Source organism: Delphinus delphis, chromosome 9, assembly GCF_949987515.2.
Source record: "Delphinus delphis chromosome 9, mDelDel1.2, whole genome shotgun sequence".
Taxonomy (NCBI): Eukaryota; Metazoa; Chordata; class Mammalia; order Artiodactyla; family Delphinidae; genus Delphinus; species Delphinus delphis.
In genome coordinates, this window is record NC_082691.1 from 7653485 (window position 1) to 7669561 (window position 16077).

Sequence of the window (16077 nt, forward strand, 5' to 3'; positions counted from 1 at the left end):
AACTGAGAATAGACTGTCTCAATTTTATACCAGTATTTTTTTTAAAAGGGAAAGAAGACAAGGCACCTTTTCATCTCACATTTAATTATCAAAAAAATTATTTAAAATATTTAGAACTCCAATGTTTATGACAGTATAACAAATTATAGTTTACCTGAAGAGGAGCTCTCACTTTAAAGTTTTTAACCATGATTTTCAGGAAGCTATTTCAAGTAGCACATAAACTTGTATATAGGTCTGACTACCTACTTACACCTTCAGTGTTTAGGGACAAAACTCCTACCCCAACTTCAAGCTCTCTCTCACTATCTCTACCATCCTTTACTTCCTGTTTCTTCCTCCATGATGGCAAAACACTGATCTGATAGAGGAGTACTCAGAAAGTGCAATATTCCACTGTGCCCTTTAATTTCTCCTGTAAACCAAAATATAAAGGATTGAAGGAAGGAAAGAAGGGAAGAAGGGAAAAGAACCCATTATTTTTTAACCACTAAAATTTGACAAATATCTGTGATGGAAAAAAGAGAAATTTGTCTATTTTGAAATTATTTTAATTTACAAATAGAAAACATCTTGGAAGAAAAAAATGAAAGAAAAACACAAAACATATAGGCAAATTTTTAGTCCATGAGCGTCTCAAATCCTCACTTGTTCACCAATCCCCAAGATGAAAAACACTTTTCTAAAAAGGTATTCAGCCACCACTGTAAAAGAAAAAAAGATGGTCAATTTTGAGTGTACGTAAGATTTTAATAAGAAGAAAAATTTGAAATGCAATATGCTGTAATTTTACAGAACCAAAACCAGTTATTTGAGAACCACGCCTACGTTACTCCAAAATAGCACAAAAGGGAAGAAACTGAACTTTAAAATCTTGGAACTGAAAAGGTCCTTACAGAGGACGTGGCTGCTGGAACAGGCTTAATCTGTTAAACCTCAGAATCCTCATTTGGAAAACATGCTTAACAGTCTAGCATAAAATCTTTCTCAACAAGACGAAAAATATGAATTACATAACAGGGCGGTTAGTTAAGAACTTTTTCAATTTGATGTACAATCAGCCATTTGAAAATCAAGAGTGCAGAGTAGTATGCTGGTTCTCAACCACTATATCTTCCCATAATCACTCAAAAACCTGGATTAATAATGAACATAAGAATCACCTTTTCTACAGAAGACCTTCCAAGTTTCAAAAGCATAAACATTAAAACTGTATACTGAGATATACATTTTAAAACTGTGATGTTAAAGAAAGAGAATAATTCCAGTACTAGATGAAAGTTATACTCCTAAAAGAAACACTCCTGCATCTATACTTTAACGTGAAGTGCGTTAAGTGCTTATATCATTAAACCGTATTGCTGCAGCTAAAATACCCACAACTATAAAACTCCTTTAAATTATAACCCTGTGGATATTAATTTTGACTGCTGTAATTGTATAGAAGAAAAAATTTCATCATAAGGAAAAACATGTGATAATTCAGCCTAGTGAAAGAGAAGCTTGTGTTTATACTTCACTTGCTACCGCCTCAAAATGATTTAAACAGTGATTTATGCTCTTTCAAGTAGGAAAAAAAGATTTCTTTTAGTTTTACAGCTGTCATGGCGTATCATGAAGAAACTTAAAGTTTTCTGATAGCTTTTCTCACAAAATGTTTTATTTGGCCCTCATTTTAATGTAAAAACTATCTAGAGATATATTTTTTTAACTCTTTAAACACTGAAAACAATTGTGTTACTAGAAGAGAAGTTTTCTAAGCAACTAGCTTCCAAAAGGTCATAGTTCAACAATCTCTGACTAGCAAGGTTGGCAAAAGATATATTGTGCCTGTTGCAGAAATAAGAATTAAGAGAAAGCAAATTTTTTTTTAATTTTCTTTTTTTTATTAGTTGGTCAGAGTTTGAATGCAAGCCAAGGTTTCTAAGAGGAAAAAAAAAGCAAAGAGCAAGCATAAAAGTAAGGACATATTGTTTTTCTTCTCTGACTTGCTATCTGTAAGTTTCCCTGTGCCCTTCATTCTGGCAAAAATTAAAATTCATCTCAGTCAGGAAACACACACAGCATAACACCTGTATAGTCTAGTGAGACCAAGGCAAAAGACCACTGATAACGTGCATTTTCCGTGTAAAAGACAACTACATTCAATGGATTTTTTATACTAAATAATGATAATTAATCCTTGGATCTAAGCACACTAGTACCACATGCTGATTAATTATCCAGTGACAAATAATATTTACATTTACTGGACGGAATCAACCTAACAGAAATAGCCTTGGCCGGTGAATAAATGGATCCTTTTTTCTCAACAATTCAAATTATTACTGAATGTTTGTTAACTCTCTTGCCTTTTTTTTTTTTTTAACATCTTTATTGGAGTATAATTGCTTTACAATGGTGTGTTAGTTTCCGCTTTATAGCAAAATGAATCAGTTATACATATACATATGTCCCCATATCCCCTCCCTCTTGCATCTCCCTCCCTCCCACCCTCCCTATCCCACCCATCCAGGTGGTCACAAAGCACCAAGGTGATCTCCCTAAAATAGATAGCTAGTGGGAAGGGAGAAAACAAATCTTTAACACTTGTTTCAAAGACCTGTTGGGAACAACTGGACTAATGAATCTCAATCCCGAAAGGGTGTGCTAAGGGTGTCCTAAAAGGTACTTTAGGTCACAACTCAGATAATGAAATAAAAGATGTCTGAACACAAAACTAGGATAAATAACAATGATGAACAGATTAAAAATGCAAAAGTCTTCCATCACGGAATCTAGCAAAATGGAATTTAACAAGGGGTAATGTTCCATTCTTAGGCTAAAAACAAACCACACCAACTATGTAAACCCAGGATAAAGGAAGTTTATTGTAGCCATTATCTGTGAGAAACTGAAGATTTTAGCCTTTAGCAAGAAGACATCCACAGTAAGCACTGGTTTCTAAACACTGGATTTTAAGAGGGCTTAACGAAATGCAAACTGGAGCCTGAAGTGAGGCGCCTGACTCAGGATGAGTAGTGGTCTGAAACTGAGCCGGAATGAGAGATGGCCTATACAATGGTTAAGAACACAGGCTCCGAAGCCTGGGTTTCACATGCTGCTTTACCACTTATAGGCATGCGACGTACTTCCTTACTCTCCATGCCTCAGTTTCTTCATCTATAAAATGGAAATAATAATACTGCTACCTCACACAATTGTCATGAGGGTTAAAAGAGTCAGCTCACAGTAAGCTGTGTGTCCTCGGCACACAGCAAGTGCTCAATAAATGTTAGCAATTATTATTACCATCATAATCCTTAGAAAAAGGCTAAGAACCTGCCGTTGTTCACTTAATTCAACACGTACTCAAGTGTTTTCAATGTGTACAAGAATACACTGGACTAGGTTCTGTAGTGTATACACACACACAAACTACAGAATATATATATATATATATATATATATATATACAGTTACGTATTAATATTACCTTACCAATTAATTAAACTTCATAACAATTTCAAGAAATAACTGTCAGTTATACCTGTCTGACAATGGACTAGGGAGCAGGAGAGCAGAAGCACTGAGCTTATGTCACAGACTCCACCCTACCTCCTCTGTTTACTGACTAGGTAGGGGCTGTAGCCCAGAGACACTGAGCTCAGGTTTCCTAATTCTACTTCAGGATTCGCTCCGTGATTCCACTATTCCAGAAATGGCATTCCTCACTAGGCATATAATAGAGATTTCTGAACTGATGGAGGAGGTTTGAGAGACTTGGTCCTTTCCAGGTCTAACTTTCTGTGATCCTAAAATACCCCTTTGTGGCATGTCTGCATAATAGCTATGAAAACCTACTTAAGAAAGCCACCTGACAATACTCATCCAGTCTCGTCATTTAAAAGACAACTTCCACCAGCATCCATAATAAAATATCTAGTACTTAAAGAGACTTATAGTTTACAAAGCATCCCCACCCCATAAAGTCTAAAAGGCTTCTCTCATGATTATCTCACTGGCAGGTAAGGCTCAGAGATTAGGTGAATACAAAATCACAGAGCAAATAAGTACTGCAACTCATACTAACTCTTTACACCAAACAAAATGGCCTAAAATGACTGCTCTAATTGCACACTGCCATAAGGTGTTCCCAACAACTTGTAATGAATCTTGTAATGAATCTAAAAAGCAAAAGCATTTAGAATAGAATAAAGTAATCCCAGTGTTCCTCTGTCTTTTCTCCTCCTAATATACCTAAAAGTATATTAGTATCAATGGCTCATTACAATAACCACAACTTCCATTTAGGTTCTTACCCAAATTATTTTTTAGGGTTTTACATGACCTAAGTCATTAATCTTTCCATAGCCCTAGTTAAGAACTATTATCCTTATTGAATAAACTGGGCACAGAGGAGCTAAGCAAGCTGTCCAAGGTCATGACAACTATTAAGTAACAAGAAAGAGAATCTAAACCTAAGCAACCTGGTCCAGAGTCTGAATTCTATCGCTGTAGTGATTTTCAGATGGGGAGCATTTTCTCCGCACCTTAAAATTCTTGTGGACAAGTTAATATATTGCAGAAAGAGGACTTGGATTTGAATATTGGTCCTGTCACTGAATACTTGTTTTGTCTCATACTGAGTGCCTTTAACTCACTTCCTTGATCCTTTAAAATTTTACTTATTAAAAAATTAGTGCCTATCTCACAGAGTAGCTATAAAAATTATACAAGATTTAAAGTCACTTTGAATTATCTGGTACTCAGTAGACAGCAGCAGACTGTACCAACATTAAAAAGTCAAGAAACATATCTGTGTATTAACGAAATAGCAGGCTGTTAACTCAAATGGTTTGCATTTTCATTCTATCCTAGATATTGTCTATTTCATAAAGTTTACTTACACAATGATGTTATTAATAGGAATATGGATCAATTTCACAAAAAAGCCAATGAATCCCATTATAGCAAATCCTATTGCAGTTGCCATGGCAATCTTCTGGAATTCTGGATTTAAAAACACAAAATTTACATTATTTTTTGCATTGTCACTGCAAGTATAGGGGGAAAAAAATTAGCACTGACATAAACTTACTGATGTACATTTCTCCTGATAATAAGTACATAATTCTACATAAAACATGACAGTATTAATAGTAAATAAGGTATTTGACAGATTTTTTAACTTTCATATTTTATTGATATTTAATGATATATAAAAATAAACTGCATGTTCAGGCTAGTGATTCCATCAACCAACAGTGACATATTTATCTTCCTAGCAAATGACCAGAATACCAAAAAGAAATGAAACATGGACAGAATACACAGTATCTGTCTTAAAAACTTTGTAACATTGCTAAAAGTATTAATTATAAAAGCACAGAACATAACTTTTTATAAATAATAGGTCAACTGTCTTTGATATTATAATGAAGCCAAAAATAAGGCTTGAAAAACCGAACTGGATTGAGCACAATTTTATGTAAAGGTCCCAGACCCTGGTAATATTTCCATTTAATGTTATTTCCTTGGGGAAGCTCTCCCTGACCTCCTGACTTGGTCAGTCCTCCTATTACATGCTATCAAATATTCCTCTATTTACCTTCCATAATACTTACCATAGCAGTAACTAAAAATTGTAATTGTCATTATTTATGACTATTTTCTCTCAAAGAATCTAAGGTCCATAAAAGCAAGGACTGCTCCCTATTGTACATTTTTATATATTATGCTATATATGTATTATAATGCATCATATTATAGTCTCTATTATATTCCCACCTCCTAACTCAGGCAGCAGTCAATAAATGAACAGAAGCAAATTGTGGTACACCTTTTAACACATGAATTGTGATAAATAAGAAGTTAAACTTCCTAGGTTGGCACCAACTATGCTGTTGATTTCACGTTAAGGCCTTTTTTGCTTGGGGGAGGCTTGGGGAGGGAGTGGCACCACAGGAAGAGCTCCAAAAGATTTTCCAGAGTAGAAATGTGAAAGATACTAAAAACTCTCAAGTCATTAAATACGACTAAGGCAAAAGCAACATGGAAAATAAGACTGTAACAAATAACCTTATACGATGTGAAAATACACATAAGAGAAAAATTTATGAGGCGTGTAAAAAGTATACAAAATTTAGAAAAAATAACAATGTTAAAAAGCAATAAAGCAAAATAAATCAATAAAAATGTTGATGAAAGAATTGCAACAATTATTAAACAGGAAGACATTAATCAAATAAAGGGCTTAGAGAATGCAAAGATTTAATTTTTTTCTCTCATTTCAAAGCTATTTATTACCTTTTCTATCCGGTTTGGTGCATCTTTTAACCAGCCGAATTGAGTCCTTCACAAACTGCCGACTTGGCTCAACGAACTGCATTACCTGATCCATGATGCCTATTTAAAAAACAAAAAAGATACTCACTGATGTTATTTATTATAGAGCAAGGACTTGTTGAGTTATATCAAAATGTGAATGAGACCAGCCTGATATGGGTGGGTCGGTATCATCTCACAAAAAAAAAAAAAAAAAAAAAAAAACAGACTCCAAGAGTAAATTGACATTATTTTTTGCAATCTCCAGCCAATCATCAAAACAAAGGCAATAAGATAACCGCAGGTTTTCCCGTGTTCTTATCACTGACAAAGAATGCAAGCTCTTAATATAAAAGGGCTCTCACTACGAAAAGTCTAATAAGCACTTGACAACAGATCCGCTCCTCACCCACCCTGCAGTCCCCCGCTGCTCCTGCTGAGGAATCAACAGGGTTGGGCCCCAACAAATATTTGCTATATTTTATTTTAAACTCCCCAGACCCCAGTGTCCCGTGCAGTGAATGCTAACTGTGATGCTTCAAGGGCCTAGAGTAGAGGTAAATGTGGACTTCCATCTGACTGTTCCAAACCGTGGCCACACAACATTTTAAGAAAAGAGTTTCTCTGCATGGGGCAGATCATCTGTACAATTTTCAAAACCACAACAACGGGCTAAACCAAGACCCAGACTCTCAGAAGCTATCCGCTGAAGTCTGAACCTTTAGGTCTGGACACACCTTTTAAGGAAAAGGGCTATATGTATGTTACCGATGGGCTCTCTTGTGGAACCCGTCACACAGAAATGTCATCCAACCTTGGCTCTGACAGTCACTGGTACAACAGCCAATGAAGCCGATTCGCTACTTGGACTTCACTGTATTTCAGGTGCTTACAACCGTGGCCAGGCACCCAGATACTCGATAAGCTTTTGTTGAGCTAATGCCACCCGCAAGAGGTGGTGGTTCAAATCCCTTTCTATGAAATGCAGCCTCTCTAAGCCCCGGGTTCCTCACCCAGGAACACTGAAAGGACGTCCGGAATTCTATAAACGTCCCGGGCCAGGTGTGCTGGGCCCCTGCAACACACAGGTAGTAACGCCTGTTTCCTTAGTCTTGCACTTAACTCTGTTCTGCAAATCCACTGAGCCTAAACTTTACAGATGTCGTGATAAATGCGAAGGGTCCTTTCAGGAAAAAAAAAAAAAATACACAAAAAAACCCGTGCAACACCCGAAACACTGCACTGAGCGTCAGGAGAGGGGATCCAATAACCCACTATGGCCTCCTGATCCAGACTCTAGATCAACCCTTTCACCCTCACAGCACAGGGAGGAGCTCCCCGAGACACGCTCCACACACACGGCCCCAAAGCCAACACCGAAGAGACTCTCCGTGACCACAGCACCGAGACGGCGGAAGTGTTCCCAGCAAGGTGGCCGAGCCCGCGCGGCCGCAAAGCCGACCCCGAAGGCCAGAGGCCCTGGAAGCCCTTCTCCATCGGGTACGCGGGCCGCGGCCCCGGGTCTGCTTCCCCCGACGCCGTGCGGGCAGCCGGCGGACGGCCGGCGGACTCGCCCACGTCCGCCACCTCCGCGAGTGACCAAACGGTAGCCCGGAGCCCCCGCCAGACGCAGCCTGACCTACCCGCCGTCCGCTGGCCAAGTCCAAGACACGTAGCACAACAGCCGACACACAAAGGCCGACCGGAACCGGAAACCGCCTACTGCCCGCCCACCCCTCCGTTCATTGGTCCTTCGGGAAGACGTCAGCGCGCAGGCGCAGTCCGACGTGCGTCTCGCCCCCGCTTCCGGAACGGGCTCGCGGAGTGCGAGTCTATGGCGTCGGCGGCGGCTTGGGTAGTTCCGTGGAGAGCGTGGGGAGTGGCGTGGGCCCCTGCGCGGCGTGGGCGGGGCGTGCTCCCCGACGCGCTCCTCACCCGAGCTCCCTAGCTGGGTCAACTCTGCTGGACCGGTTCGGACGACAGGCTCTGATAGGCTTCGTCTTGGGCGGTGACCTCTTGACTGCCCGTCCCTTTGTACGTATTTAATTGTAGTCGTCAACAATGAACCTTATAAGCAACATAGTGTTTTGTGACCGACCTCCCTCGAAACGGTCTCCCACCCGCAAAACCTGGCCTTCCTCTGTGTCCATCTTTGGAATTCCCCAGGAATTGAGGCCATGATCTGGGTTTGCCGTGGGGACATGGTACAGGGTATACGTGTTATCCGACTATGGGTTTTGCTGAGACTATTATGAACCCAGACATTTGGTGCTAAATGGTGCTGTGATGTTACGTTTTTGGAATGAATCAGTGTGTCCTCGATTATTTATCAAGCACCTAAGGTGTATAACGCTTTACTAGGTGCTATGAATGAGCCAGATATGTCATGCCCTCTTATTACGGTCTAGTAAGGAATTTACAGGGTAGGGAAGGGAACAGACAAGAAAGCAAAATATACGTTAGTAAAAATACTATATGGCAAATAAAAAGTGTGTTGTGAAGAGAGAAAAAAAAGAAAGGACGGTGGAATAAAGACAGCATTCCTTTGGATGATCACTGTAGGATTCTAAGGCCACGTCACCTGAGCTAAAGGCCTAGGGGTGAAGACTTATTTAAACACCCCAATCTGTCCAGAATTTTAAACTTCTTAAAATTAAGGCCAAGTACCCATGTGAACTTTACAATACGTATGGACCACCTGCAGTACAGTGTATGAAAACTGTTAAAAACGTAAATTCCTGACCTCTAACCCACTGAATCAGAATATTTAGTCATTTAGGGATTAGAAACCTACATTTTTTTTAAACTTAGCAGGAGCGTTTAGGTACTGAAGATCACAGCACTGAGGGTTCTAACCTCTCAACTCAGCTCTATCAGCTGCTCCTGAGTTACATTTATTCCTCTGGTACCCTTGTCATGCTCCATTGTTAGGCAGAGAGAAGAAGTATGTTTTACAGACCTCTGGGCTTTGGAAAAGTTTTTACTCTGCTTCATTCCCAACACATCCTGTAGTCAAATATTCTGTGCAATAACTATTAACAGGCTCCAGTATTTTGCCTTGACATGGGACAAAAACCCATAATCATATCATCACATATTCGGAAAACCTAGGTCCTTACCTAGAAAACAAGTGATGCCCATCACCCTGACAATATATATATTACAGCAGACCGCTGAGCTCTGTGGACGCCACATTGAACCATTATGTCCTTGATATTTAGGTGAGACTATATTTGTATATCCACACTTGAGTAATTATAGAGTTTCTCCTTGAGTTCTGAACTTATGGACATAGATATGGAAATGCCAAATGTCATACAAGCAGAGTACAGCCTTTTACCATGGAAGGGGTGCATGGAACTATACTATTGCAACATTCTTATATTTTTCATGAAGTGGTGTAGTATTAAGACTATGTTAAGAATGCAACCACTAAAGAAAAAAATTAAAAACTGCAAAGCTATATAGCTGAAAAAACAATCACGTATTAAAATGGCATTCAGAGAAATACGCAATTAACCCAAAACCCAAAAGGAGGAAGGGAGAAAAAAAAAACAAAACAAACAAAACAGGAGAACTAAATATAACCACATCTGTAATTCCATTACATCCAAATGTAATTTTTATGTTTAAAAACTCCCCTTAAAAAGCAGATGTCAAAGTGATTGAAAAAAACAAAGATTTAGCTATATGCTGATTATATAAGTACACTTTAAGTATAAAGACATATAGGTTGCAAGTAAATAGATGGAAATGCAAACAATAAGAAGACGTCAGAATTTGGTACCGGGGTTTGTTTATATCAGATAATATTAGATAGTGTAGACTTTAACATAGGAATTACTGGAGATAAAAAGGAAGCATTTTCATAATGATAAAAGGTATATCAATCATAATATCTTCATCAGGAAGGTATATCAATCAAATTTGTGTGCACCAAGTAACTGAGGTTAAAAATACAGGAAACAAAAATTAACAAAAAGACCACTGTACAAACAAGTAGGGGATTTTATGTCTTCGTTCCACAACTTACAGCATTAGACAAAAAAGTAAATCAACAAAGAAATAGAATATCTGAACAACATTGTCAACTACCCTGACCTGATGAGTCTACAAGTGGAGCACTACCCCCCAAAACTGCAAATACACATCGTTTTCAAGTGCACATGGTAATTTTACCAAGGTAGAACATATACTGGGTCATAAAACAAGTCTTATATTAAAAAAGTTTCAAATCATACATTTTTTTCTGACCATTGTGGAATTAAATTAGAAATCTATAACAACCAGATACTTAGAAAAATCTCCAGGTATTTGGAAATTAAATAACATGCTTCTAAATAAATAATTCAAAGGGTTAAAGCAGAAATCAAGAGGGAAATTAGAAAATTATTTGAACCGAATGATAATGAGAATGTAGTATATCAAACTGCAATATATCACTACACACCCTGAGAATGCTTAAAAAGGTTGACAACATCAAATCTGGGTATAAATATGAGATCAATCAGAACTGTTATCATTGTCAACAGGAGTGTAAAATGGTACCCAGCAGTTTTATAAAATTAGGTGTATACCACTCTATAATCCCTCAATTTCAATTTTAGGTATTTACTGAAGTGATATGAAAATATATTCACCAAAAGACTTGTACAAAGATATAGCCAAAAAACTAAAAGTGAGTCGAGTCCATCAACAAAGAATGGATGAACAAAAAGATGTATTTCCACAATGAAATACTATTCCACAATTAAGGGAAAAATATATATATATTTATGTAACACCATTGATTAATATCAGAAACATTGTGGTGAGTGAAAGAAGTCTATGCAAAAGACCGCATACTGTAAATAATATTTGTAAGAAGTTCCAGACAAGGCAAAATTAATATATGTTGAAAACAGTGTTTGGGCATAGGGATTAAGACGGAGGATGAGAGAACTCAGGCGTGAAAATAATGTAACTTGACAAGGATTAGGGTTACACAGGAGCCTTAGTTCAGACTGCTGTAATAAAATACCATCAACTGGATGGCTTAAACAGTAAACAATTATTTCTCACAGTTCTGGAAGATAGAACTTCCAGATCAGGGTGCCAGCATGGTTGGGTTCTTAGTAGAGAGTGTGGTCCCAGTTTACAGAGGGCTGTCTTCATGGCATCTGCACATGGTTGCTAATCCCACCATGGGGGCTCCACCCTCATCCCCTGATTACTTCCCAAAGTCCCCACCTCCAAGCACCATCACATTAGCACTTCAGCAAATGAATGTGGGGCGTACAGACATTCAGTCATGGCAGCAGGTGTGTGCATTTCTCACACGGCATCAAATGGTACTCATAAGGTCTGTATTCTACTTCATGTAAAGTTTACCTCAAAAATAAAACACCATACACAAACACTGAACTCTCGCTCTAGTTAAATGATATAACCGCTGACAGGAGTGAAGTGTACAGGTACGAGTATACAGTCATTGAAAGATTCTTAGGTGTAGTAGTATGGGTATTCACTGAACAATTCAACTTTTACGTATGTTTGAATTTTTTCATAATGTGGAAAAGATCTATATGCACATGATGAAGTCAAGTTTTTAAAATTTTGTTTTGACATAAATAATGTCGACTATAAATTGTAAGTATACATAGTAGAAATTTTAAATTGCCCCTCAATTTAAAAATATCAGTGAAATATTGATAGTGTTATTTGAGATAAGCTGAATTAATGCTCCATTTAGATTCCTGAATCTCTGCTTGAAGTAAGAAAGTTTAAAAACCCTTGTATAGATACAGGATTTTTTTAAAAAACGCCAAGTTTAAATAATACACCCTCCAAGTAGGTTAAGTAATATTTTACCCAGAGTTCTAGTCTTTTGTTCCTTAAAGTAGAAAAATATAATCTTTAATTGAAAATGGGGTATATGATTTTTTTTTACATTTATTTTACTAACAAGCAAGATCTCTGTGCTTCTCTGAAAGAGAGTTAAAAATTATACCTCTAGGGCTTCCCTGGTGGCGCTCCGCCTGCTGATGTGCAGGACACGGATTCGTGCCCCGGTCCGGGGAGATCCCACATGCCGCAGAGCGGCTGTGCCCGTGAGCCATGGCCGCTGAGCCTGCGCGTCCAGAACCTGTGCTCCGCAACAGGAGAGGCCACAACTGTGAAAGGCCCGCGTACCGCAAAAAAAAAAAAAAAAAATTGTACCTCTATATCTTCTTTCTATAGGTTTTCAAAATGGGTACAGGTTTACCTTGGAGATATTGTGGGTTCAATTCCAGACCAGTGCTATAAAGCAAATATCACAATAAAGCAAGTCACATGAATTTTTTGGTTTCCCAGTGCATATAAAAGTTATGTTCATAATATAGTATAGTCTGTTGTGTGCAGTAACATTATGCCTAAAAAGTGTACATTACTTAAAAAATATTTTATTGCTAAAAAGCGCTAGTCATCATCTGAGCTTGCAGTGAGTTGTCATCTTCCTGATGGTGGAGGGTCTTGCCTTGGTGTTGGTGGCTGCTGACTGATCAGGGTGGTGGATGCTGAAAGCTGGGGTGGCCGTGGCCATTTCTCCGTAAAGACAGCAATTAAGTTTGGCACATGAATTGACTCTTCCTTTCACTTGAACACTTAGAGACTGTTAATTAGCCCAGTTTCAATATTGTTGTGTCTCAGGGAATAGAGAGGCCTGAGGAGAGGGAGAGAGATGGGGGAACAGCTGGTCAGGGGAGCAGTCAGGACACACACAACATTTATAAAGTTCTCTGTCTTACATGAGTGTGGTTTGTGGTGCCCCAAAACAATTACAATAGTAACATCAAAGATCACTGGTCTCAGATCCTCATAACAAATATAAAAATAATGAAAAAGTTTGAAATATCATGAGAATTATCAAACTGTGTTACAGAGACAGGAAGTGAGCAAATGCTGTTGGAAAAATGGTGCCAGTGGACTTGCCCAACACATGGGTGCCACAAATCTTCAATTTGTAGAAGTGCAGTATCTGCGAAGCACAGTAAAGTGAAGTGCAATAAAATGAGGTATGCCTGCTTTAAAACATGTAATTCTCTAATAATTATATTCTCGTTGCAGTAATTGAGCTAGTTCTATATTGGGTTACAAAATAGTAAATATCATACCACAAAATAGTAAATATGTACCACATTGGGTTACATTATAGTAAATATCACAACATCTATGTATTTATATATGTCTGAGGGAAAGCCTTTAAAGATATAGATCTGATATAGATTTGATGATGTTTGCTACTTTAGGTTTGATACTGTTTAAATTTTTTTCCACTGACAATTTTTACTAGTTTAAATTTAAAAAAAATTTTTAAGTCCTGTTTTTTTAAGGTAATAAGATATTTGATAAAACAAGAGATAGTAAAAGTCTACAGATGACTTAGTTTTCTAAAATAATTGCAAGAGAAAAAGAATCTATGAGTCAAATATATCTAAAAAGCATATTAACTTATGACAGCTTATATTTATCTTGATTCAATAAAGAAGCTGCTATTTTATACATACACTAATTATAATATTAAAAATTATTGTTAACAATTTAGGAATGATACTGTTATTGTCCTAAGCTTTAAGGTATGTGAAATAAGACTTGCTAATTGGGGAGTGGAGAGGATAGTCCACCAATTTAGTTGTTTCATAAAGTAGATTCTGCATAATAATTAAGTCTGTGGTTGTGCAGTTTTTGGTTGATGTAGCATTTTAATCCCTCATGTAGAGGCAGATGGGAAAGGTTAAGACAGTGATTGCTACCTAACCCCCTAAGTTATGTGGTACTGCTTCAGAGGGTAGAACCTGTGTAAATATGATGTCAAAATCTAACACTATAGTATGTATGTAGAGCAAATTCCATCCATATTTGGACATATAGCTGTTATCTTAATTTTTTTGGTTGTTGAGTACATCTTTTTTAAGCAGTTGTGATTATATTTTGGAAATAACTTTTTTTTTTTTTTTTTTTTTTTTTTGCGGTACGTGGGCCTCCCACTGCTGTGGCCTCTCCAGTTGCGGAGCGCAGGCTCCGGACGCGCAGGCTCAGCAGCCATGGCTCACGTGCCCAGCTGCTCTGCGGCATGCGCGATCCTCCTGAACCGGGGCACGAACCCGTGTTCCCTGCATTGGCAGGCAGACTCCCAACCACTGCGCCACTAGGGGAGCCCCTGAAATAACATTTTTATCAAAAATAATACATGCTAATTATTTTTAAAATTCAGACAGTACAGACAAGTACAAAGAAAATGTTAAAAATCAACCACTATCCTTTATCCAGTAAAATGCTTTGTTAACAGATGAACCCCACTCCTGTTCTGTCTCTGCAAACATACAGGTTGAAAGCTATCTAGGTAAATAGCTAGAAAAAGTATACAGATATATAATAAAAATATGATCATATTAAAATTATATTTAAAATATTAAGTTTATCTGAGTTTAACAGAAGAAAAATGAACTGAAATGAAAATGAAATAATTTCCAAATTTCTGAATGTAAGATGATAAACATTTCTTTACCACATGCTATATTGCTCCTTAATTATAACTCTTAGATTAAGAGAAAACATTAAGTTGGAGTTATTATAAGGTATATATTCTTGAAATGTTTTAATTTTAGTAAAATTGGTGCCGTGCTATGATGAGAAATTTAACACACTTCCTCCCTCCTTATTCCTCTCCCCTCCAACTTCTGTTAGTGTATTGGAATAGTCCCTACACAAGGAATTAATCTCTTGGTGAAGCCCACTTTAATTCTTTTAAAATAATAAAGTAAAAATTATAAGAAAAGTAAAAATTGTAAGACCTTCACACTCCTATTAACCATCATACTAGATGTCCTCACTCATGACATAGAAAAGGGGAGGGGGGGAAGGCATATAGATGGAGAATAAAAAAAACTTGTCTTTTTTCACAGATGACATGATAGTCTATGTAGAAAATCCCAAAAACTCAACAAAAAAATATCCTGGAACTAATAAACAATTACAGCCAGATTACAGGATTACAGGATACCAAGTTAATATACAAAAGTCAATTGCTTTCAAATTGGAATTTGAAATAAAAAATACATCACTTTTATTAGCACCAAAAAAAAAAAAAAAGGGAGAGAGAGAGAGATAGGCAGGAAGGAGGCAGGCAGACATAGGTATAAATTTAACAAAATATGTGCAAGATCTATACTAAGAGAACTACAAAATTGTTGAAAGAAATACAAATGTAAATAAATGGAGAGATATTCCATGTTCACAGATTGGAAGACTCAATATTTTAAAGATGTCAGTATTTCCCAATTTGGTATTCAACACAATTCCTATCAAAATCCCAGCAAATTATTTTGGGTATCAACAAACTGGTTCTAAAGTTTATAGAAAGACAAAAGAGTAGCCAACACAATACTGAAGAAGAATAAAGTTGGAGAACTGTCACTACTAGGCTTCAAGACTTACTGTATATCTGTAGTAATCAAGACAATATGGTATTGGTGAAAGAAGAGATAAATAGATCAATTGAACAGTAGAAAATCCAGAAATAGACCCACACAAATGAGACAACTGATCTTTGACAAATGAGCAAAGGCAATTCAAAAGAGCATAGATAATCTTTTCAGCAAAAGGTACTGGAATAACTGGATATCCAGTCACAGAACTTAGACATTTTACAAAAATTAAAATGGATCATAGACCTAAATGTAAAATGCAGAACTCTAAAATGTCTAGAAGATAACATAAGAGAAACAGAGGTGACCTTAGGTTTGGTGATGT

At 37.3% G+C, this 16077-nt stretch overlaps 1 protein-coding gene and 1 long non-coding RNA gene across 8 annotated transcripts in view; one reads left to right on the forward strand and one right to left on the reverse strand.

Moving 5' to 3' along the window:
* Positions 1-385: 385 nt before the first annotated feature.
* SEC61G (SEC61 translocon subunit gamma) lies at positions 386-8059 on the reverse strand. Of its 2 annotated transcripts, none has more exons than XM_060020114.1 (4): positions 7950-8003; positions 6289-6387; positions 4890-4992; positions 386-704 (listed from the first exon to the last, which is right to left on the reverse strand). In XM_060020114.1, the coding sequence occupies exons 2-4, from the start codon at positions 6380-6382 to the stop codon at positions 695-697; spliced, it is 207 nt and encodes a 68-aa protein (XP_059876097.1). In that variant the 5' UTR covers positions 6383-6387; positions 7950-8003; the 3' UTR covers positions 386-694. The 2 variants fall into 2 exon arrangements, with proteins under 2 accessions (XP_059876097.1, XP_059876096.1); XM_060020113.1 differs by having other exon boundaries at positions 396-704; positions 7946-8059.
* A 56-nt stretch (positions 8060-8115) lies between these two features.
* Positions 8116-16077, forward strand: part of LOC132430854 (uncharacterized) — a 156156-nt gene continuing 148194 nt past the window's right edge. For 5 of the 6 annotated variants that reach the window (XR_009520579.1, XR_009520577.1, XR_009520578.1 and 2 more), the window contains exon 1: positions 8116-8340. This is a non-coding gene — a long non-coding RNA (uncharacterized lncRNA). Of the gene's footprint in view, positions 8341-13207; positions 13341-16077 lie in introns of all 6 variants that reach the window. The other variant, XR_009520576.1, reaches the window with a different exon arrangement.

Excerpts from the sequence above, each read along its gene's own strand:
- SEC61G (XM_060020114.1), bottom strand. The coding sequence starts at position 6,382 with ATGGATCAGGTAATGCAGTTCGTTGAGCCAAGTCGGCAGTTTGTGAAG. Across the intron at positions 4,993-6,288 it reads CACCAAACCGGATAGAAAAG|AATTCCAGAAGATTGCCATG; the intron begins GTAATAAATAGC and ends TTTTAAATCCAG.